The sequence below is a fragment of the Centropristis striata genome, chromosome 18 (assembly GCF_030273125.1).
Source record: "Centropristis striata isolate RG_2023a ecotype Rhode Island chromosome 18, C.striata_1.0, whole genome shotgun sequence".
Taxonomy (NCBI): domain Eukaryota; kingdom Metazoa; phylum Chordata; class Actinopteri; order Perciformes; family Serranidae; genus Centropristis; species Centropristis striata.
In genome coordinates this window covers 35,312,182-35,336,487 of record NC_081534.1, presented here as the reverse complement: position 1 = coordinate 35,336,487, position 24,306 = coordinate 35,312,182, and the positions used below count along the sequence as shown (strand labels likewise).

The following is a 24,306-nucleotide window of genomic DNA, read 5'->3' as shown; positions in this document are numbered from 1 at the left end:
ACAGAGCAAGAGGAAGAGAAAGAGAAGGAGGAGGAAGAGCATGAGGAGGAGGATGACAGAGAGAAGGGTGGGAGCAGGGAGACGAGGGGTTAATGATTATTGATTATTATCTCTTTTCATCGTTTCTCTCTCCTTCATCTCTGCTTCTGCTCTTCAAATCACAATGTTGCAACTTATTACACGAGTTCTCTTTCCTTTTTCATTTATTTGCACATTTTAAAATAAATTTCATCTGTTTTATTAAAGTTGTTTAATTTAAAAGAAACTCTCCTGAGATGAAAGTCTTAAATTTACAAGAAAAGACTCCAAATTGACTCCAACATATTTGTTTTAAATTTACAATAAAAAAACTCAGAAATTCTGAGATTTAAGTACATTCACGTTCTAAAAATAGGATAAAATCTGAAATTTACAACAACAAAAACCTCAGAATTTCGAAGAATATGTCAAAAAATTAAGAAAGCAGCGGGAAAAATTGTTTTTTGTTTTTTCAGAGAAGCACATTGCTTTAAATTACAAGAAATGAAACTCGGAAGCTGTCAGGTTAAGAACAAAACTATCTATGAATAAAGTTGTGAATTTACAACAAAAGAACTCTGAGATAAAAGTCTTAAATTTTCAAGAAACATCTCAGAATTTGCCACATTAAAGTCATAAATAAAAAAATTATAAAAACTGAATAAAATCATGAATTCACAACAAAAATAAGTAAGTTTTTTAACAACAAATTAACAGATTAAAGTCTTACTTTTATGGGGGGGGGGGGGATACATTTCTGGGATTAAAGTCTAAAATCTACAAGAAAAGACTCAAAGTTGTTCATTTAAAAACAAACAACTTCAATATAAAGTACAGAGATTAAAGTTGTTCAATTTAAAAGCATACTCAAATCAAGAAATATACATATATTCTCAGTGAATGTATCATTTTGTTTTTTGTTTTTTTCAGAGAAGCACATTGCTTTAAATTTACACGAAACAAAACTCTGTTAAATAAAAGTTCTCAGGTCAAAAACAAACAATGAATAAAGTTGTGAATTTTCAACAAAAAAAACTTGTAACTTATTACACATGTCCTTTATTTATTTATTTATTTTAAAGAAATGTCAGCTGTTTACTTTGTGAATGAATACTACATGTTTTAGTGGAGATAAATAAATCGGTATCATCTGCATAACGTTTTACCAAAATAAAGAAATATTAAAGGTCCTCAGATGAACCCTGTGTTTTTAACTTCTAAATGTTTGTTTTTAATCTTGGAGGTTGAGTTCTGATTGATTAGCTCAGGTTAGAATAAAGTGTTTGGGTCGGCTACCTGTAACAGTGAAAGAGATTTTTGATGATTCTGTACTGATGTGCTGACAGTATTTTATATATATAAATACTATAATATTTATAATACTTAATATATATTTCTGATTGTGTTCTCTCAGGCCAACAGACCTCCAGCTAAACTCAACCTGCTCACCTGTCAGGTGAAGAGGAACCCGGAGGAGAAGAAGAGCTTCGACCTGTTCTCACGTAAGCTACTCCTGTTTCACCTGTTTCACCTGTTCTCACCTGTTCTCACCTGTTTCACCTGTTCTCACCTGTTTCACCTGTTTCCGCCTGTTTCACCTGTTCTCACTTGCAGGTTTTCACCTGTTCTCACCTGTTCTCACCTGTTTCACCTGTTTCCGCCTGTTTCACCTGTTCTCACTTGCAGGTTTTCACCTGTTCTCACCTGTTCTCACCTGTTTCCGCCTGTTTCACCTGTTCTCACTTGCAGGTTTTCACCTGTTCTCACCTGTTTTACCTGTTCTCACCTGTTCTCACCTGTTCTCACGTAACTAAACCTGTACTCACCTGTTTCACCTGTTTCCAGTATTTCACCTGTTTCCACCTGTTCTCACTCATTCTTACCTGTTCTCACCTGTTTCACCTGTTTTCATCTGTTTCCACCTGTGTCACCTTTGTCACCTGTTTCACCTGTTGTCACCTGTTTCCACCTGTTCTCACGTTTCACCTGTTTTCATATATTTCCACCTGTTGTCACCTGTTTTCACGTTTCACCTATTTCACCTGTTCTCACCTGTTTCCACCTGTTCTCACGTTTCACCTGTTTTCACAGTTTTCACCTGTTCTCACCTGTTTCACCTGTTTTCACAGTTTTCACCTGTTCTCACCTGTTCTAACCTGTTTCCACCTGTTTCCATCCATTCTCACCTGTTCTCACCTGTTTTCACGTTTCACCTATTTCACCTGTTCTCACCTGTTTCATCTGTTTTCACCTGTTTACACCTGTCCTTACCTGTTCTCACGTTTCACCTGTTTTCACCTGCTTCACCTGTTTTCACCTGTTTCCAACTGTGTCACCTGTTCTCACCTGTTGTCACCTGTTCTCGCCTGTTTCCAACTGTGTCACCTGTTCTCACCTGTTCTCACCTGTTCTCACCTGTTTCTGACCTCTGGTGTGACTCTGTCTCTGCAGACGACAGGACGTATCACTTCCAGGCCGAGGACGAAGCCGAGTGTCAGGTGTAAGAAAAACAACCTTAAAGTTTTAATCCTGAGATAAAAACTTAAATCATGAAATTCTAAGTGATAACTATGAGATAAAAAGTTGTCATTTTTTAATAAAAAATGTGAAAATTTGAGCTGAGAAGTTGTGTGTGTGCAGCTGGGTGTCGGTGCTGCAGAACAGTAAAGAAGAAGCTCTGAATCAAGCGTTTAAAGGCGACCAGGACGAAGGAGAGAACAACATCATCCAGGAGCTGACCAGAGCCATCGTAGGGGAGGTGAAGAGGATGAGCGGCAACCACGCCTGCTGCGACTGTGGAGCCCCCAGTGAGTACTACTACTACTACTACTACTACTACTACTACTACTATTACTGCTACTACCACTACTACTGCGACTGTGGAGCCCCCAGTGAGTACTACTACTACTACTACTACTACTGATACTACTACTACTGCTGCTACGTATACTAATAATACTATGACTACTACTACTACTACTACTACTGATACTACTACTACTACTACTACTACTGCTGCGACTGTGGAGCCCCCAGTGAGTACTACTACTACTACTACTACTACTGATACTACTACTACTACTACTACTACTGATACTACTACTACTACTACTACTACTACTACTAATACTACTACTATTACTGCTACTACCACTACTACTGCTGCGACTGTGGAGCCCCCAGTGAGTACTACTACTACTACTACTACTACAAATACTACTATTACTGCTACTACCACTAATACTGCTGCGACTGTGGAGCCCCCAGTGAGTACTACTACTACTACTACTACTACTACTATTACTGCTACTACCACTACTACTGCTGCGACTGTGGAGCCCCCAGTGAGTACTACTACTACTACTACTACTACTATTACTACTATTACTGCTACTACCACTAATACTGCTGCGACTGTGGAGCCCCCAGTGAGTACTACTACTACTACTACTACTACTGATACTACTACTACTACTACTACTACTGATACTACTACTACTACTACTACTACTGCTGCGACTGTGGAGCCCCCAGTGAGTACTACTACTACTACTACTACTACTACTACTACTACTACTACTAATACTACTACTATTACTGCTACTACCACTACTACTGCTGCGACTGTGGAGCCCCCAGTGAGTACTACTACTACTACTACTAGTACTACTAATACTACTATTACTGCTACTACCACTAATACTGCTGCGACTGTGGAGCCCCCAGTGAGTACTACTACTACTACTACTACTACTACTATTACTGCTACTACCACTACTACTGCTGCGACTGTGGAGCCCCCAGTGAGTACTACTACTACTACTACTACTACTACTATTACTACTATTACTGCTACTACCACTAATACTGCTGTGACTGTGGAGCCCCCAGTGAGTACTACTACTACTACTACTACTACTGATACTACTACTACTACTACTACTACTGATACTACTACTACTACTACTACTACTGCTGCGACTGTGGAGCCCCCAGTGAGTACTACTACTACTACTACTACTACTGATACTACTACTACTACTACTACTACTACTACTACTACTACTACTATTACTGCTACTACCGCTACTACTGCTGCGACTGTGGAGCCCTCAGTGAGTACTACTACTACTACTACTAATACTAATACTATTACTGCTACTACTACTACTGCTGCGACTGTGGAGCCCCCAGTGAGTACTACTACTACTACTACTACTAATACTACTGCTACTACCACTACTACTGCTGCGACTGTGGAGCCCCCAGTGAGTACTACTACTACTACTACTACTGATACTACTACTACTACTACTACTACTACTAATACTACTACTACTAATACTACTGCTGCGACTGTGGAGCCCCCAGTGAGTACTACTACTACTACTACTACTGATACTACTACTACTAATACTACTGCTGCGACTGTGGAGCCCCCAGTGAGTACTACTACTACTACTACTACTGATACTACTACTACTAATACTACTGCTGCGACTGTGGAGCCCCCAGTGAGTACTAGTACTACTACTACTACTGATACTACTACTACTAATACTACTGCTGCGACTGTGGAGCCCCCAGTGAGTACTACTACTACTGATACTACTACTACTGATATTACTACTACTAATACTACTGCTGCGACTGTGAAGCCCCCAGTGAGTACTACTACTACTATTACTACTGATACTACTACTACTACTACTGCTGCTGCAACTGTGGAGCCCCCAGTGAGTACTACTGATACTACTACTACTACTACTACTATTTCTGCTACTACTACTACTGCTGCTACGTATACTAATAATACTATGACTACTACAACTACTACTACTGTTGCTGCGACTTTGGAGCTCCGGGTCAGTACTGCTGCTGATACTATTACTACTGATAATAATACTTATACTACTTATACTACTACTACTACTAATAAAAATAATAATACTTATACTACTACTACTGAGAATAATGCTAATACTACTACTAATAATAATACTTGTACTAATACTGCTACTGCGCCCAGTCATAACTAATGCTAACACTACTACTACTACTACTACTACTACTACTTATACCATGACTCAGTGGTGGACTGTAACACTGTAACGTAATAATAATAAATAAAAATTCATATAAATATGAATTTACAAAGTTACGTCGTATATTTATGGAATAAAAAAATATTTATTGTACCATATAATCAACATATGCTGTCAGTTTTTTTCTTGAAAATTTATGATTTTATAATGTCGGAGAATAACATTATTAATAATAATAATAATAATAATACATTTAATTTATATAGCACTATACTAGACACCCAAAGACGCATAACAGGCAATAGACATATATTTATTTATTTAGAAGGATCCCCATTAGCTCGACCCTAAAGTGGAGCTACTTTGAGTGGGGTCCACATTTAAAACATACATAAATACAATTTAAAATATATATTCATAAAATGACAAGTTAATTCATTCCAATCATGGCACACTGCATCATAGTTTGACTGATTACCAAGATTTTTTTTATAGATAAACATACATACAACAAACTTCGGAAAATTAAAGTTTATTCTCATTATTAAACTGATTAAACATTTTTAATTCATGTTCCACTGGTCATAAGGTTTTTTCTTGCAAATATATTTTTATACTTTAAAATGTCAGGGAATTAATAATTTCTATTAGAAAGTTCTTTCTTGTTAATTTACCACTTAAATATCAGAGAATAATTACGTTTTTTTTCCCTGAGAAATGTTTGTATTAGAATGTTTTCATCTTTTTAATCTATTCTAATTGAGTTTTTTCCACTTGACTCTAATAATCGGAGTATTCTTGAGTAAACAAAGTTGTTTATTTCCTGTCCAGGTCCCACCTGGCTCTCCACCAACCTGGGGGTTCTGATCTGCATCGAGTGCTCGGGGATCCACAGGGAGATGGGGGTCCACTACTCCAGGATCCAGAGTCTGGACCTGGACATGCTGGGAACCTCCGAGCTGCTGGTGAGTCCACAAATCAGTTCGTTTTTTATTCATTATGTTTAATATTTCACTGACTTGTGTCTCTGTGGTAAAACATATTTGAGATCCATAGAATTCATCCAAACGTTTAAAGAAACAAGTCGATCCTGATGTTTAACTCGTTGTTTTCTGAAGTTATCTGGAAATATTACAACTTTATTTTTCTCCAAATATTGTGACCTTTCAAATATAAAAAGTTCAGTTATTAATCTTTCATTATAATATACTTATATGTAAACTTCATTAATATACTTCAGATGTTTTTATATGACAGTTTATCATTTGTATCTGTTTATTTCCACAGTAATTTGACAACCAGAACTGAAAAAAGTAAATATTTCAGGATAAAAAAGACAAAAAAAATCCTGATAATGCGACAAAAATATTGTTATTTTAGCTAGAAAAGCTATATCAGCTTTTTATTGTAATAGTTTTACCTCATGTAATAACATCATGATTTTCTTTCTTTGAAATATTGCATAAAAATATTGGGTTGTTTTCTGTTTTCTTCAGAAGATTGTGATTATTTTTATGTATTTTCGTGGCCCACAAACTCCGTCAGTCTGTTTTCTATTCAGTGAATTTACTACAAATATTATTTTGACAGTTTGTTTTGAATTCAGCCTTAATTGTATTTATACGTAAACATAAACAAATATTTATTTTTCTCTTTCCGTCAGTATTAAACTTTTATTTTCCCGCGTGATATTTCTAGAATGAATTTAAGTTTTTAAAGGCGTAGAAAGCAGACGAACCTCCGTGTTGTGTTTCAGCTGGCCAAGAACGTGGGAAACGCCAGCTTCAACGAGATCATGGAGGCAGATCTGGTGGCGCAGAACGTCACCAAGCCAGACCCGAGCAGCGACATGTGAGTACAGGAGGAGGAGGAGCAGGAGGAGGTGGGGGAGGAGGGGGAGGAGGAGCAGGAGGAGGAAGTAAAAGAAGGGGTGAAGGAGGAGGAGGTGGAAACGGAGGGAAAGGAGGAGAAGGAGGAGGAAAAGAAGGGGAGGAGGTGAAGGAGGAGGAGGAGGAAGTAAAGGAAGGGGTGGAGGGGGAGGAGGTGGAAAAGGAGGAGGTGGAGAAGGTGAAGGAGGAGGAGGTGAAGGAGGAGGAGGAGGAAGAGGAAAGGGAGGGGAGGGGGAGAAGGAGGAGGAGGAGGTGGAAGTAAAAGAAGGGGTGAAGGAGGAGGAGGTGGAAAAGGGGGGAAAGGAGGAGAAGGAAGAGTAAAGGAAGGGGAGGAGGAGGAGGTGAAGGAGGAGTAGGGGAGGAGGAGGAGCAGCAGGAGGAAGTGAAGGTGAAGGAGGAGGAGCAGTAGGAGTAGAGGAGCAGGAGGAGGAGGAGCAGCAGGAGTAGATGGAGGTGAAGGAGGAGGAGGAGGAGCAGGAGGAAGTGATGAAGGAGGATGAAGAGAAGGATTAGAGGAGGAGGAGGAGGTGAAGGAGCAGGAGGTGTGGTCTGTCTGACTGTGTGTCCTCCTGCAGGCAGATGAGGAAGGATTACATCACGGCTAAGTACACGGAGAAGCGCTTCGCGCGGCGTCTCTGTGCGGACGGCGGCGCCCGGCTCCAGGTCCTGTACGAGGCGGTGAGGAGCAGAGACATCCTGGCCCTCCTCCAGGTCTACGCAGAGGGGGCGGAGCTGATGGAGGCCAGCCCCCAGCCCAACGAGCACGTACGCCACCTCCTCCTCCACTTTAACTCTAGAACATCTAGAACATCTAGCTCTAAGAATCATCTTTACTCTAGAACATCTAGTTCTAACATTCATCTTTACTCTAGAACATCTAGTTCTAACAATCATCTTTACTCTAGAACATCTAGTTCTAACAATCATCTTTACTCTAGAACACCTAGTTCTAAGAATCATCTTTACTCTAGAACATCTAGTTCTAACAGTCATCTTTACTCTCGAACATCTAGTTCTAAGAATCATCTTTACTCTAGAACATCTAGTTCTAACAATCATCTTTACTCTAGAACACCTAGTTCTAAGAATCATCTTTACTCTAGAACATCTAGTTCTAACAGTCATCTTTACTCTAGAACACCTAGTTCTAAGAATCATCTTAACTCTAGAACATCTAGTTCTAACAGTCATCTTTACTCTCGAACATCTAGTTCTAAGAATCATCTTTACTCTAGAACATCTAGTTCTGTATTTCAGACTCAGTATATTTGACCTTCTGTTTTACTTTGAAGCTGAACTTTAGAGGAAGCTGACGGCAGAAACATGATCTGATCTCTGACAGCTGAACTGCTTAAAGTAGAAGAAATCAAACATGTTCTAAAAGTAGTTAATAACAGCAAAACATCAGGCAAGCCCAACACCAGACCTCATAAACCAGCTAATAGTAATAATAAACCAGCTAATATTAATAATAAACCAGCTAATAGTAATAATAAACCAGCTAATAGTAATAATAAACCAGCTAATAGTAATAATAAACCAGCTAATAGTAATAATAAACCAGCTAATGTTAATAATAAACCAGCTAATAGTAATAATAAACCAGCTAATAGTAATAATAAACCAGCTAATAGTAATAATAAACCAGCTAATGTTAATAATAAACCAGCTAATAGTAATAATAAACCAGCTAATAGTAATAATAAACCAGCTAATAGTAATAATAAACCAGCTAATGTTAATAATAAACCAGCTAATAGTAATAATAAACCAGCTAATAGTAATAATAAACCAGCTAATAGTAATAATAAACCAGCTAATGTTAATAATAAACCAGCTAATGTTAATAATAAACCAGCTAATAGTAATAATAAACCAGCTAATAGTAATAATAAACCAGCTAATGTTAATAATAAACCAGCTAATAGTAATAATAAACCAGCTAATAGTAATAATAAACCAGCTAATAGTAATAATAAACCAGCTAATGTTAATAATAAACCAGCTAATAGTAATAATAAACCAGCTAATAGTAATAATAAACCAGCTAATAGTAATAATAAACCAGCTAATGTTAATAATAAACCAGCTAATGTTAATAATAAACCAGCTAATAGTAATAATAAACCAGCTAATAGTAATAATAAACCAGCTAATGTTAATAATAAACCAGCTAATAGTAATAATAAACCAGCTAATAGTAATAATAAACCAGCTAATAGTAATAATAAACCAGCTAATGTTAATAATAAACCAGCTAATAGTAATAATAAACCAGCTAATAGTAATAATAAACCAGCTAATAATAATAATAAACCAGCTAATATTAATAATAAACCAGCTAATATTAGCTGGTTTATTATTAATACTTGCTGGTTTTAATATTAATATTAGCTGGTTTATTATTAATATCAGCTGGTTTATTATTACTATTAGTTGGTTTACTAGTGTGCGTGTCTGTGTGTGTGTGTGTGTGTGTGTGTGTGTGTCTGTGTGTGTGTGTGTGTGTGTGTGTGTATGTGTGTGCGTGTCTGTGTGTGTGTGTCTGTGTGTGTGTGTGTGTGTGTGTGTGTGTGTGTGTGTGTGTGTGTCTGTGTGTGTGTGTGTGTGTGTGTGTGTGTGTGTGTGTGTGTGTGTGTGTAGGAGCCTGGAGAGACGGTGCTCCACCTGGCCGTCCGAATGGTCGACAGGAACTCCCTGCACATCGTCGACTTCCTCGCTCAGAACAGGTATATTTATCGTTATTATTATTATTGATACATAGATTAAATTGTCAACAAATTCTAGAAATGAAAATTTAGAAAAAATAAAAAATAAATAAACAGTCAGTCAGTCACTGACCTTTAAAATAAAAAATAAAAAAAGCTCCATTTTCTGTGTTTTATGTGGTGGAAAAGAAAAGGTTTTTACATATCTGTTTATATCAGAAAACATAAATACTGTTACTAACTGTGTGTGTGTGTGTGTGTGTGTCAGTGCTAACCTGGACAGGCAGACGGCCAGAGGCAGCACCGCGCTGCATTACTGCTGTCTGACGGACAACAGCGAGTGTCTCAAGCTGCTGCTGAGAGGACGAGCCTCAGTGTCCATCAGTAGGAACACACACACACACACACACACAGGATATCAGGCTTTTATTGTGAAGGAACCAGTAGAGAGCTCTGGGTGAATTTGTCTCCTCAGCCAACGAGGCGGGAGAGACGCCGCTGGACATCGCCAAGCGTCTCCGCCACGCCCGCTGTGAGGAACAGGTAAACAACTCTTTATTGTTGTTATTTACTAAACAAACATCATGTTGTTTTAAAGAAGACATCAAACTAACGACTGAGACTATCAGCTCACTGTGACAATGTTTACTTTTTAACACTTCTCTTTTTAATTTGAACCATTTTTAATATATTTTTCTGCTCATGCATCTTAGTGTTACAACATCTTCTCTTTTATTTATTTATTTATTCATTTGCTATTATTTATTAGTCTATTTTTATATATATATATTTTATCATCCTCTATTTTTTATTATTTATTTTTTATTATTTTCATTTTTTTATCTAGCTTTTTTACTTTTTATTGTGATTATTTACTTTTGTAAAAAAGTTACCTTACTATATTTTTATTTATTTGCTATTATATATTAGTCTATATATATATATATATATATATATTCCATTATGCTTTACTTTTTAATTATTTATTATTTTCATCTTATTTTCATCCTCAGTTTGTGCTTTGTTTATAATGGGATGAAGGGTGTTTGCTTGTTTCTATGTTTTATTATTATTATTATTATTATTATTAATTTTATTATTATTAATCCTTTTTATGTGAAGCACTTTGTGTTACATTTCTCTTGTATTTGCTTTACAAATGAAGTCTGATTGATTGATTTACTGAGCTCACATGTCCAGTCAGAAGTGGGGTCATTTTCTCATAGACCTCTATACAGTCAGAGGTGTTTTGCAGCCAGAATGCAGGTTAAAGTGTTTTTTTCCTCTTCAGGACCTGAAGAAACGACACAAAATGTAAAGTTTTGAACCTAAAGTAACTAACAGGCGGTGTGTTGGTGTTGCAGCTGACTCAGGCTCAGACGGGGAAGTTTAACGTCCACGTCCACGTGGAGTACGAGTGGCGTCTGCAGAACGAGGACATGGACGAGAGCGAGGACGAGATGGAGGACAAGGTCAGCTCTGAACACCTGCTGCTCACGGCGGCGGCGGCGGCGGCGAGCACTTCTAACCGTGTTTATTTGTCCTCCTGCAGCCGATCCCCAACCGGCGCGAGGAGCGCCCGGTCAGCTGCTTCGTGGCGGGCAGCGGCGCCCTGCAGCCCAACCTGGCGGCGCTGGCCCGGGACGCCGCCTGCCTGGCGCGGGACAAACAGAGGCCTCAGGTCCCCAGCATGATGATCAGCAACGAGACCTACGGCACCATGCTGGACCTCAACCTGCCGCCGCCGGGACCCACCCCCCCACTGCCCCCCCGAGGACCCAACAGAGGTCAGAGACCAGCTGTTAGAAACCTCAGAGCCTCTTCAGGGTCCTCTGGGACTCTGAGACCAGGTTTCCTCTTAAAACAGCAACCACCAGCAGGATCAAAACATGTTGACTTTAAGAAAAATCACCAAAAATCACCCTTTAATTAGAGAGAAACTATAGAAACTGTAAAAACAGACGTTATCGTCAGAGTTTGAACTTTCCCACGGTCCTTGAACGTATCATAAGTTATAAAACGTGACCGTTACTTGTGTTAAATGTTGATATTAGTGTCAGAATCTCTTTATTCTACATGTGTCAGTGTTGGTGCTTTAGCTCTGTGTCAGTTATATTCTGGAGTTCCTCAGGGTTCAATTCTGGGACCACTTTTAAATCCTGAACTTTCTGAACCCTACGTATGTTTTCTTAAAAAAATTTACCAAAAATCTTCCGTTAAGCATAGAAAGAAGCTGTAAAAATAGGCATTATGATCGGAGTTTGAACTTTCCGACGGTCCTTGAACAGATCATCAATTACTAATGTTTCTGTTATAAAAAGTGACCGTTACTTGTGTTAAATGTTGATATTAGTGTCAGAATCTCTTTATTCACCATGTGTCATTTAAAATAAACCAGATCCTGTTAAAAACATTAAATTCTGTTTACACAGAGCAGAGAGGAGAGGACAGGAGAGGCTGTTTACACAGAGCTGAGAGGAGAGGACAGGAGAGGCTTAAACATGACAATACTGAGAATATATGGAGAAAACTGGTTTTATAACATAAAGGACACAAAAGCGTTTAAAAATAAATTCACAAATCATATTTTTTGGAAAGTAATTTATCTGAAAAATTCAACTTTTTCTGACTTTCTCTGTTATTCTGCACAAAGACATGTTTTTTTCATGATTTTTGTGCTATAGAGCTGCAGGAGTTGTATATTTTATATATTGCAGTGAAAAAAATACTTCTTAAATTAAACTTGTTTTTTGTTTTGAATGAAGATCAGAAATCTGAGTTTGTTTGTCTGTTTGTTTGTTTTCAGGACACGGTAAACCCGTTGCCATGGAGACGGTGGGGAGACAGCGGTCGTCCTCCGACCCGCCGAACCCCCAGACCCCCGAGAGGAACTCGTCCATGTACGGTGAGTGACCTCACTTCCTGTCCGCCTGCTGGTTACAAAATAAAAGCTTCCAGGCAGAAATAACACAAACAAATATCTATCAATATTTTCTGTTCTTCTACAATCTGTTTTCATTCATTATTCTGCTGGTTCACAGTGTTTTTAGCTACTTTATTTATGTCAGTTCATCTTTCTTGTTACTGCTTCAGTTGCCTGCTTCTGCGTCTTATTTTGTCTTTTTCTTCACAAACCAAAAACAGCCTTAAACCTTTGAACCTGCCGACAGGTTTTAAATCGAGTTTTCTTTAAAGAAGATCACCTTTTATCATCTGAAACTGTTGAAGTCTTTGAGTGAATCCCGTTGATGAACGCTCCGTCAGAACGAAAGTGAACTAATCTGAGCTGGTCTCGTTTAAAGTTCCACCAAAATAAACTGTTCACACCAAGGTTTAATAGTTTGGGATTTTTCATTAGTTTTAGTTTTAATTTCGTTGTGAAATTTTGTTTCCAAATTCAGTTATTTTTAATTAGTTTTTAGAGTGAGTTTGCTAGTTTTTATTAGTTTTAGTTCAGTTTTTATTAGTTTTAGTTCAGTTTTTATTAGTTTTAGTTCAGTTTTTATTAGTTTTAGTTGTTCTAATGCGGTATTTGTTGGGTGTGAGATTCAACAAGGTCACAATAAATGTTTCCTGTATTTCCTTTTATGATCCATCTGAGCTCCAGTCAGTTATTAACCCTCGCAGCTCTGAGTGTTCTGAATCTTTCTGAAGTTGACGGTCGTTAACGTCCTCGTCTCAGTAAACAGATTCACTAATGATCTATTTCCACTTTAATTTTAGTTGATTTAGTGAGTTCAGTTCACTTAGTTATTATTTTTTTTAAAACTCCTGTTTAGCGTTAGGGTTTTATTTTTTATTTTTAACTCTCGTTTTATTAAGTGTAATAACTTTGGTTTGCACTAACCAGATGTTGTGAAAAACATCATGTAGAGAATGAGGATATAACTTTTTACAATTTTCCAATGTTGGTAACACAAAATGTTTATACTAATGTTTAAAACGCTTCTGTTTTATTCTATTTAAAAAAAAGAAAAAAAAATATGAAAGAAATGGTTTTCGATATCCAAAGACATGTTGGAGTTTTGGAGCTGCAGGACTTAAAGATTTATTTATTGCTGTGAAAAACAGATAAACAGTTTGTTTGGGTTTAAAGTTTTCCTTTGTCCGCCTGTATGCAGACGATGCTGCTGTTTACTGTTCTGCATCAAAGTGCTGCTAAATGCTGAAAAAACTGAAGAAATGTTGTTTATAAATTGATATTTATTTTATTTGAGTTGTTCTGATTCCACAGAGCTGCAGGACTTTAGATTATAGAGATTTATAGATTATATAGATTATATATGCAGAAAGATGAATAAAGGCCCTGAGGCGTCTGGTTGTGGTTCAGAGGTCTGATCTGTCTCCTCTCCCAGTCCTCCCAGCAGCTGCTCCAGGAAACAAGAGGACCAGCATGTTGGAGACCAAGACCCTGTCCGCCAGGAACACCCCGCTGCCCCCCCTGCCCCCCCCACCAGCAGCAGGCCTCCCCCCGGTCCCAGCACCTCCCACCATCCCACCTCCTCCCCACTTCAAGGCTCCGCCCCTTCCGCCACCGGTCCCCCATCACCAGATTGGCAGGCCCCCAGGACCACCAGGACCCCCAGGACCACCAGGACCACCAGGACCCAAGTCCCCCACATCCCCCAAGTCACCCAGCGGGTATGTACTGGACTGTTCTGAACTGAACTGAACTGAACTGAACTGTACTGTACTGGACTGGACTGGACTGTTGTGGACTGGACTGGACTGTTGTATACTGGACTGGACTGTTTTCCATATATCTCAGTATTTTCCTGGTAATCTGGTTCAGTGGTTTTTATCTGGTCTGGTCTCAGGTCTGTCAAGCGCCCCCCTCAGAGACCTGCAGTCAGGACCGGGTCCGACAGACGAGGTACTCAAAGTATTTACTCTGAACTATTAGTACTTCTACCGTAGTGGAGTATTTCACAGTGTGTATTAGTATTTTTACTGCAGTAATCTGAATATTTTTTCATCCACTGTGTACTGAAAATAAATAAATAAAAGGTTTGTGAAGTTTTTTGGTCTTAATGTGACTAAAACACAGAAGTTTTCCTCTGAACCAACCGAAACAAACAATCAAAATAATTTCTTGTGATGTCATCTGTTGTCTTGTAGTCTCTGCAGGGTCTCAGGCCAGGTCCCCCCAGAGTCCCAGTCCTCCCACCCCCAAACCCAGAAGCGCCTTCTCCGTAAGTCCTCAAACACACCGTCAGAGGTCAGAGGTCAACAGGTGCATTTAAAGGCAGATGAGAGAATAAACCTCCTGGTTTCATCAGCATCATCAGACTCACCTGGTTCACTTTGACTCTCTCAGCGTTCACCAACAGTTCAGATGATGTCATCACAGTTTCTGACTGCAAAATACTCAAAATAACTCCAAAATACTACATACTGACAAACTGAGCCGAAACTCTACCTGTCTGTCTCTCCACCTGTCTGTCTGTCTCTCCGTCTGTCTGTCTCTCCACCTGTCTGTCTCTCCACCTGTCTGTCTCTCTACCTGTCTGTCTCTCCACCTGTCTGTCTCTCTACCTGTCTGTCTCTCCACCTGTCTGTCTCTCCACCTGTCTGTCTCTCTACCTGTCTGTCTGTCTGTCTCTCCACCTGTCTGTCTGTCTCTCCACCTGTCTGTCTCTCTACCTGTCTGTCTCTCCACCTGTCTGTCTCTCTACCTGTCTGTCTCTCTACCTGTCTGTCTCTCCACCTGTCTGTCTCTCCACCTGTCTGTCTGTCTCTCCACCTGTCTGTCTGTCTCTCCACCTGTCTGTCTCTCTACCTGTCTGTCTCTCCACCTGTCTGTCTGTCTCTCCACCTGTCTGTCTCTCCACCTGTCTGTCTGTCTGTCTCTCTACCTGTCTGTCTCTCCACCTGTCTGTCTCTCTACCTGTCTTTCTCTCTGTCTGTCTGTCTCTCTACCTGTCTGTCTCTCCACCTGTCTGTCTGTCTGTCTCTCCACCTGTCTGTCTCTCCACCTGTCTCTCTGTCTGTCTGTCTCTCTACCTGTCTGTCTCTCCACCTGTCTCTCTGTCTCTCCACCTGTCTGTCTCTCTACCTGTCTGTCTCTCCACCTGTCTGTCTGTCTGTCTCTCCACCTGTCTGTCTCTCCACCTGTCTCTCTGTCTGTCTGTCTCTCTACCTGTCTGTCTCTCCACCTGTCTGTCTGTCTGTCTCTCCACCTGTCTGTCTCTCCACCTGTCTCTCTGTCTGTCTGTCTCTCTACCTGTCTGTCTCTCCACCTGTCTGTCTGTCTCTCCACCGGTCTGTCTCTCCACCTGTCTGTCTCTCCACCTGTCTCTCTGTCTGTCTGTCTCTCCACCTGTCTGTCTGTCTCTCCACCTGTCTGTCTCTCCGCCTGTCTGTCTGTCTCTCCACCTGTCTGTCTGTCTGTAGAAGCAGCGTCCCCAGCGTGTGAAGGCCATCTATAACTGTTCTGCTGATCATCCTGATGAGTTGACGTTCAGCGAGGGCGAGGTCATCGTCGTGGAGACGGAGGAGGACAACGAGTGGTGGGTGAGTGACAGCTGGGACAGGAAACGCATCATCACCTCTTCCTCCTCTCCTCCTCCTCCTCCTCTCTGAGTGTGTGTGTGTGTGTGTGTGTGTTGCAGGTGGGACACGTTGAAGGCGAGCCGAGTCGCCGCGGAGCGTTTCCTGTCACCTTCGTCCACTTCATCACAGACTGACCCGCCCAGGAAGTGACATCAGCAGGAAGAAAGAGAGAAATGAACCAATAAACGTAGAAATACAATCAAAAAAATATTAGGAACAAATAACGGAATGTCTGTATTTACACATTTATTTTATTATTTATTTAGGTTTTTCTCTATTTGTTTATTTCTACATTTTTCACGCATTTATTTCAGTATTTCCACATTTTTATTTATTTATGAATGTGTTCATTTATTACGTTGTTCACTTCTACTCTCATTTATTAATTTATTTCCACATTTATTTATTTATTCATATCTGTGTGACTTTTGCATTTGAACTCGCAGGAATAAATGAAGAAATGTGGAAATAAATGTAGGAATAAATACATAAAGAACTGAAATATAAATAAATAAATAAATTGTGGAAATGTGAAAACAAATGTGCAAACAATGAAATAAAAAAATAAAATTTAGGAATAAATGAATTAATGAGTAAATACCCAAATAAATAATTTAAAAATACACGTAAAAATGTAGATTTTCCATTATTTTATTAGCATTTATTTATATATTTTTTTGAGTATTTCTACATTTATTAGTTTATTTCTTCTCTGTGATTTGTTTTAAAAGGTGGAAACATCAGCGAGATTTAATATCTGAACGCTCCAAAGTATTTTATAGAATATAAAACTGATATTAGATTATAGAATTATTGGCTGAAGGGAAACTCTGAGAGGAAATATCTGAATAATAAACGTCCACTTTTGATCTTATTGTGCTTTTATTAAACAGCTGATCTCTGATTTAATGTTTAATGTTTTTATTTTCTCTTTATTCATTATTTGACTTTATTATTTTTCTCTCCGTCTTGTTGTTTGTTTGTTTGTCTCCGGGCTGTAAATAAAAAGTCTTCCATCACTTCAGGACGTTTTCTCTTCTGTTAAACATGAAATGTTGAAACTGTGAATCAGAGATTGTTAATAAATATATTTATAATATAATAAATAGAGAATAAAAGATGCAACATTGAGACGACGATGATTCTCAGAGTGACGAGAGGACAAAAGACTCAATAATCTAAATATAGAAATTAATAAATAATGAATGTAGAAAATATCAAATAATTATGAAATAAATAAATATAGAAAATACATGAAGAAAGAATGTAGAAAATAACATGAATATATATGAAATAAACAAATATTCAAATTAATACATAATAAATAATGAATGTAGAAAATGAATAAATATGAAATAAATGAATCAAACATAGAAATTAATACATAATGAATATAGAAAATTACATAAATAAATATAGAAATAAATGAATACATGTGGAAATGTAAAAAATAAATGTGGACATAAACTAAATACATGAAGAAAGTAGAAATAAATGAATAAATAAACATGAGTTTAGTGACATAAAATTAGTACTAATGAAATACCAGTGTACGCATCAACAGACATGAATATTTGTATCAAATATACACACATTTTAACTTGTGTTACACTTTTTATTGTTTGTTAAAATTACATTTTAAGGAAGACTAGAAAACATCAAAACTAACAATTAAATAATGATTTACTTAAGATTGATATGTCAGAAAATCCTAAATAGTTCATATTAAATATTATGATCATCTTGTTTAAAATTATTAATAATAATAAAAATAATATTAAGTTAAAAAATACTCTTGACAAACTTTTATAGTTTCCAGATTAAAGTAAATATTGTCCTATAGAGTAGAAATTTGCTTTAGTAAAATAAGAATAATAATTATTATATTATTATTATTATTGTTATAAGTATTATTATTATAAACATAACGACATATAAAGAAACAAAGATCCTTCTCGAGGCGGAACCAAAGTCACCGCCTGTTTGACACGGGGAGGTTTCAGCAGGAACCAGAAATGACGCGTTGGTAAACTTGTGTCTCCGCGCGGAGCTGCTAAAGAAGTTATGAATTAATGTTTTATATATTTGTGGAAGATTAATCAGGTTTATTAACGTGACGTAACCATGACGACTAAACGTAAATGTGACGTGACGGTTCCTGCGGAGGAGAGCGACCAGCTGCTGATCCGCCCGCTGTGAGTCTCTGTTAGCAGCAGCTAGCCTCCATGCTAACAACACTTTATCTCTGTTAGCAGCAGCTAGCCTCCATGCTAACAACACTTTATCTCTGTTAGCAGCAGCTAGCCTCCATGCTAACAGTCTAACAACACTTTATCTCTGTTAGCAGCAGCTAGCCTCCATGCTAACAACACTTTATCTCTGTTAGCAGCAGCAGCTAGCCTCCATGCTAACAGTCTAACAACACTTTATCTCTGTTAGCAGCAGCAGCTAGCCTCCATGCTAACAACACTTTATCTCTGTTAGCAGCAGCAGCTAGCCTCCATGCTAACAGTCTAACAACACTTTATCTCTGTTAGCAGCAGCAGCTAGCCTCCATGCTAACAGTCTAACAACACTTTATCTCTGTTAGCAGCAGCAGCTAGCCTCCATGCTAACAGTCTAACAACACTTTATCTCTGTTAGCAGCAGCTAGCCTCCATGCTAACAGTCTAACAACACTTTATCTCTGTTAGCAGCAGCTAGCCTCCATGCTAACAGTCTAACAACACTTTATCTCTGTTAGCAGCAGCAGCTAGCCTCCATGCTAACAGTCTAACAACACGTTATCTCTGTTAGCAGCAGCTAGCCTCCATGCTAACAGTCTAACAACACTTTATCTCTGTTAGCAGCAGCAGCTAGCCTCCATGCTAACAGTCTAACAACACTTTATCTCTGTTAGCAGCAGCTAGCCTCCATGCTAACAGTCTAACAACACATTATCTCTGTTAGCAGCAGCTAGCCTCCATGCTAACAGTCTAACAACACATTATCTCTGTTAGCAGCAGCTAGCCTCCATGCTAACAGTCTAACAACACTTTATCTCTGTTAGCAGCAGCAGCTAGCCTCCATGCTAACAGTCTAACAACACATTATCTCTGTTAGCAGCAGCTAGCCTCCATGCTAACAGTCTAACAACACTTTATCTCTGTTAGCAGCAGCAGCTAGCCTCCATGCTAACAGTCCAACAACACTTTATCTCTGTTAGCAGCAGCTAGCCTCCATGCTAACAGTCTAACAACACTTTATCTCTGTTAGCAGCAGCAGCTAGCCTCCATGCTAACAGTCTAACAACACGTGATCTCTGTTAGCAGCAGCAGCTAGCCTCCATGCTAACAGTCTAACAACACTTTATCTCTGTTAGCAGCAGCAGCTAGCCTCCATGCTAACAGTCTAACAACACTTTATCTCTGTTAGCAGCAGCTAGCCTCCATGCTAACAGCCTAACAACACTTTATCTCTGTTAGCAGCAGCTAGCCTCCATGCTAACAGTCTAACAACACTTTATCTCTGTTAGCAGCAGCAGCTAGCCTCCATGCTAACAGTCTAACAACACTTTATCTCTGTTAGCAGCAGCAGCTAGCCTCCATGCTAACAGTCTAACAACACTTTATCTCTGTCAGCAGCAGCAGCTAGCCTCCATGCTAACAGACCAGACTCCCTTCAGAAAGAGCTCCATTTAACAGACGTTTCATCACTAATAAAGGCGAAATATAGTTATGTTTTACCTCTTGGAACTTTTAACGAATCTTTAGTTTCAGATCTTCAATTCGGCTGGAAGAAAATCTACCAAACAACCTGCTGCTCTCAGACCAAACTCCATTCATAAATATACTCATTCAGTAGATGTTTCTATAGGCAAACCTATTGATGAGCTTCATCATTGGAGATATTGAACCAATCCCCAGAGGCAGCTCTTCATTTCGGCTAGGAAACAACTTAGTTCTGTGTGTGCTGCTCTCAGACCAAACTCCATTCATAAACATCACAATTTTACAGACATTTATTAACAAATAAAGGCAAAATATAGTTATTTGTCTGTGGACACCTTTAAAAAAGGGCTTAAAACCTTTTTGTTCAGGGAGGCATGTTTAGGTTGTCCCGAGATGTTTTTATTATTGTCTCTGCACCTTCATCTCTTAATAATCTACTTTATTACCTGTGTCTTTTTTATCTACTGCTGATTTTAATGTGTCTGAGTTTTCTCTTAGTCTTTTGTCTTATTTGTTTCTGGTTTCTGTAGCACTTTGAGATTTCTTTATGAAAAGTGCTTTACAAATAAAATTGATTTATTATTATTATGTTTTACCTATTAGAACTTTTAACAAATCTTTAGTTTCAGATCTTCAATTCGGCTGGAAGAAAGTGTCCCAAACAGTCTGCTGCTCTCAGACCAATCTCCATTTATAAATGTCATCATTCAGTAGATCTTTCTACTCATTAAAGGCAAACCCATCGTTACGCTTCATTATTTAAGATTTTTAACGAATCCTAAGTTGCAGCTCTTAATTTTGTTTTTGAGAAAATTTACCAAACTTCATTGACTTTTATGTCTGCTGCTGTCAGACCAAACTCCATTCATAAAAAGTCTAATTTTACAGACTTTTCTGAACCAATTCAGACAAAAAAATTGTTACGTTTTATTTTCTAGATTACTTTTTTTTAACCAATCATTAGAGGCAAGTCTTCATTCTGGAGAGCCAATGTGCCAGCTAAACTCTCAGACCAATCTCCATTCATAAATAGCCAAATTTTACATATATTTCTTAATCAACAAAGGTGAATTTTTTCTTAGTTTGACCCTTTTAGACTTTAAACAAACAGTAAGAGGCAGTTCTTCATTTAATAACTTATTTAATAACAAACTTAATTTGATATTTTCCATCAATTGATGATTGATTGAAATCATGTGTTTCTCTGTGGATTATATGATTTCAGAATGAATAATTTCATTAAAGTTTTATTTGAATTAAAGTTATTTTTTAAATGTTGTTTGGCTTCAAGTTCTGTGAAATTAGAGTGCATCTTTTCAGATCTTCCTTCAGTTTTCATTTCTTCTGATGAGTTTGACAGCTGAGTTTTGTTTGTTATTGTTACTTTGGAAAGAGTTTTAGCTCTTAGACTGAAATGTGAAACACCTGGATGTGAGTTGGACATGAGAGTGAAGACGTCTCTGTGTTTGTGTGTCCAGAGGAGCAGGACAGGAAGTGGGACGCTCCTGCATCATCCTGGAGTTCAAGGGACGAAAGATCATGGTGCGTATGTTCACTTCAGCTATAAACGTTGCCGTGAGTGTGTCTAAACGTGTGTGTGTGTGTGTGTGTTGTGGTTCCAGCTGGACTGTGGGATCCATCCTGGTCTGGAGGGAATGGACGCTCTGCCGTACATCGACCTGATCGACCCGGCTGAGATCGACCTGCTGCTCATCAGCCAGTGAGTTTATTCAGTTATTGTTCTATAATATCAGGTGGATTCTGATATTATTATTTCAGACTGTGCAGCAGTCTTGTTGTCCAAATTCACGAGTCCGGGAAATTTGTCATTTATTTGCAAATTCTTAAAAAATGTCAATGTTAAATTGGTGAAAAACCTTTTTGTAAGCAGAACCACACAAATTAAAACATATCAGTTCTCTGCAAAAATCTCAAAGATGCTCACTAATGACACGTTTCCCTCTCAGCTTCCACCTGGATCACTGTGGAGCTCTGCCCTGGTTCCTGCAGAAGACCAGCTTCAAGGGACGCACCTTCATGACTCACGCCACCAAGGCCATCTACCGCTGGCTGCTGTCCGACTACGTCAAAGTCAGGTAGGACTCCGTTAAAGTCGGGTAGACTAGGTCAAAGTCGGGTAGGACTAGGTCAAAGTCGGGTAGGACTAGGTCAAAGTCGGGTAGGACTAGGTCAAAGTCGGGTAGGACTAGGTCAAAGTCGGGGAGGACTCGGTCAAAGTCGGGTAGGACTCTGTTAAAGTCAGGTAGGACTCTGTTAAAGTCAGGTAGGACTAGGTCAAAGTCGGGTAGGACTAGGTCAAAGTCGGGTAGGACTAGGTCAAAGTCGGGTAGGACTCTGTTAAAGTCAGGTAGGACTCTGTTAAAGTCAGGTAGGACTAGGTCAAAGTCGGGTAGGACTCTGTTAAAGTCAGGTAGGACTATGTCAAAGTCGGGTAGGACTCTGTTAAAGTCGGGTAGGACTCTGTTAAAGTCGGGTAGGACTCTGTTAAAGTCGGGTAGGAATCTGTTAAAGTCGGGTAGGACTCTGTTAAAGTCGGGTAGGACTATATCAAAGTCGGGTAGGACTCTGTTAAAGTCGGGTAGGACTCTGTTAAAGTCAGGTAGGACTCTGTTAAAGTCGGGTAGGACTCTGTTAAAGTCGGGTAGGACTCGGCCAAAGTCGGGTAGGACTCTGTTAAAGTCGGGTAGGACTCTGTTAAAGTCGGGTAGGACTCGGCCAAAGTCGGGTAGGACTAGGTCAGGTAGGAAAGTCAGGTAGGACAAGGTAGGTCCGGACCATGACTCCTCAGTACCAGTCCGTACTGGGCCGTGGCCCCTGAGTCCCGGGCCGTGGCCCCTGAGTCCCGGGCCGTGGCCCCTGAGTACCGGGCCGTGGCCGTGGCCCTGAGTACCGGGCCGTGGCCCCTGAGTCCCGGGCCGTGGCCCCTGAGTATTGGGCCGTGGCCCCTGAGTATTGGGCCGTGGCCCCTGAGTCCCGGGCCGTGGCCCCTGAGTCCCGGGCCGTGGCCCCTGAGTCCCGGGCCGTGGCCCCTGAGTCCCGGGCCGTGGCCCCTGAGTACCGGGCCGTGGCCCCTGAGTCCCGGGCCGTGGCCCCTGAGTCCCGGTCGGGCCGTGATGCCTCTCTGTGGTGTTTGTTTGCAGTAACATCTCGGCGGACGACATGCTGTACACTGAGACGGACCTGGAGGAGAGCATGGAGAAGATCGAGACCATCAACTTCCACGAGGTGAAGGAGGTCGCCGGCATCAAGTTCTGGTGTTACCACGCCGGCCACGTCCTCGGAGCCGCCATGTTCATGATCGAGATCGCCGGAGTCAAGGTCTGCTCTGAGCTTCTTCTTCTTCTCTGATTATACTGAAACAATTGTTGTCATCATGGTTGAAAAAGAACAAAATCAGTGAAAAAAGGTTTTTACATCAGAAAAGATACATAACATTACTAACTCTGTGTGTGTGTGTGTGTGTGTGTGTGTGTGTGTGTGTGTGTGTGTGTGTGTGTGTGTGTGTAGTTGTTGTACACAGGAGATTTCTCCCGTCAGGAGGACAGACATCTGATGGCAGCAGAGATCCCGAGCGTCAAACCAGACATCCTCATCACGGTGAGAGACATTCAGGGTAAACCTTTACATCTTCTGCTCCCTGTGATGAAAAGAAGCACAGAATTTAATGTTTTTAACCGGATCTGGTTAGTAGAAACCCTTTATTTTGAATGACACATGGAGAATAAAGAGATTCTGACACTAAGATCAACATTTAACACAAGTTTTGGTCACTTTTCAGAGTCGATGATGCGTTCAAGGGCCGTCTGAAAGTTCAAACTCTTGCAATAACTCCTGTTTTTACTGTTTCTTTCTATGATAAATGGTGTATTTTTGTTGATTTTCTAAAGACAAGAGTCGGGAGTTAACCACTTGTTCCTCTGTCCGGCAGGAGTCGACCTACGGGACTCACATCCACGAGAAGCGAGAGGAGAGGGAGGCTCGTTTCTGTAACACCGTCCACGACATCGTGAACAGAGAGGGCCGCTGTCTGATCCCCGTCTTCGCTCTGGGCCGAGCCCAGGAGCTGCTGCTCATCCTGGGTGAGACGCCACGGACCCCTCGGACCCACGAGTTCTGTCTTTGAAAAGGTCTGAATGTGAGACATTAATGGTTGTTGTGTTTGTGTGTTTGAAGACGAGTACTGGCAGAACCACCCGGAGCTGCACGACATCCCCATCTACTACGCCTCGTCCCTGGCCAGGAAGTGCATGGCGGTCTACCAGACCTACATCAACGCCATGAACGACAAGATCCGCAAGGCAATCAACGTCAACAACCCCTTCGTCTTCAAGCACATCAGCAACCTGAAGGTAAGAGAGCGAGC

At 39.8% G+C, this 24,306-nt stretch overlaps 2 protein-coding genes across 2 annotated transcripts in view; both read left to right on the top strand.

Moving 5' to 3' along the window:
• asap2b (ArfGAP with SH3 domain, ankyrin repeat and PH domain 2b) overlaps window positions 1-17,231 on the top strand; it is a 41,789-nt gene extending 24,558 nt beyond the window's left edge. The window contains exons 12-28 of the mRNA XM_059356804.1: window positions 1,433-1,520; window positions 2,470-2,518; window positions 2,659-2,825; window positions 5,895-6,028; window positions 6,820-6,914; window positions 7,528-7,717; window positions 9,596-9,681; window positions 9,929-10,044; window positions 10,136-10,203; window positions 11,025-11,132; window positions 11,213-11,447; window positions 12,467-12,565; window positions 14,016-14,301; window positions 14,478-14,533; window positions 14,779-14,852; window positions 16,054-16,173; window positions 16,272-17,231. Of these exons, the coding sequence (XP_059212787.1) occupies window positions 1,433-1,520; window positions 2,470-2,518; window positions 2,659-2,825; window positions 5,895-6,028; window positions 6,820-6,914; window positions 7,528-7,717; window positions 9,596-9,681; window positions 9,929-10,044; window positions 10,136-10,203; window positions 11,025-11,132; window positions 11,213-11,447; window positions 12,467-12,565; window positions 14,016-14,301; window positions 14,478-14,533; window positions 14,779-14,852; window positions 16,054-16,173; window positions 16,272-16,346 (2,046 nt within the window). The 3' untranslated portion in view covers window positions 16,347-17,231. The remainder of the gene's footprint in view (window positions 1-1,432; window positions 1,521-2,469; window positions 2,519-2,658; window positions 2,826-5,894; window positions 6,029-6,819; window positions 6,915-7,527; window positions 7,718-9,595; window positions 9,682-9,928; window positions 10,045-10,135; window positions 10,204-11,024; window positions 11,133-11,212; window positions 11,448-12,466; window positions 12,566-14,015; window positions 14,302-14,477; window positions 14,534-14,778; window positions 14,853-16,053; window positions 16,174-16,271) is intronic.
• A 984-nt stretch (window positions 17,232-18,215) lies between these two features.
• cpsf3 (cleavage and polyadenylation specific factor 3) overlaps window positions 18,216-24,306 on the top strand; it is a 12,771-nt gene continuing 6,680 nt past the window's right edge. The window contains exons 1-8 of the mRNA XM_059357135.1: window positions 18,216-18,407; window positions 21,401-21,464; window positions 21,545-21,642; window positions 21,890-22,018; window positions 23,084-23,261; window positions 23,451-23,540; window positions 23,872-24,022; window positions 24,117-24,292. Coding sequence (XP_059213118.1) covers window positions 18,337-18,407; window positions 21,401-21,464; window positions 21,545-21,642; window positions 21,890-22,018; window positions 23,084-23,261; window positions 23,451-23,540; window positions 23,872-24,022; window positions 24,117-24,292 — 957 coding nt within the window. The 5' untranslated portion in view covers window positions 18,216-18,336. The remainder of the gene's footprint in view (window positions 18,408-21,400; window positions 21,465-21,544; window positions 21,643-21,889; window positions 22,019-23,083; window positions 23,262-23,450; window positions 23,541-23,871; window positions 24,023-24,116; window positions 24,293-24,306) is intronic.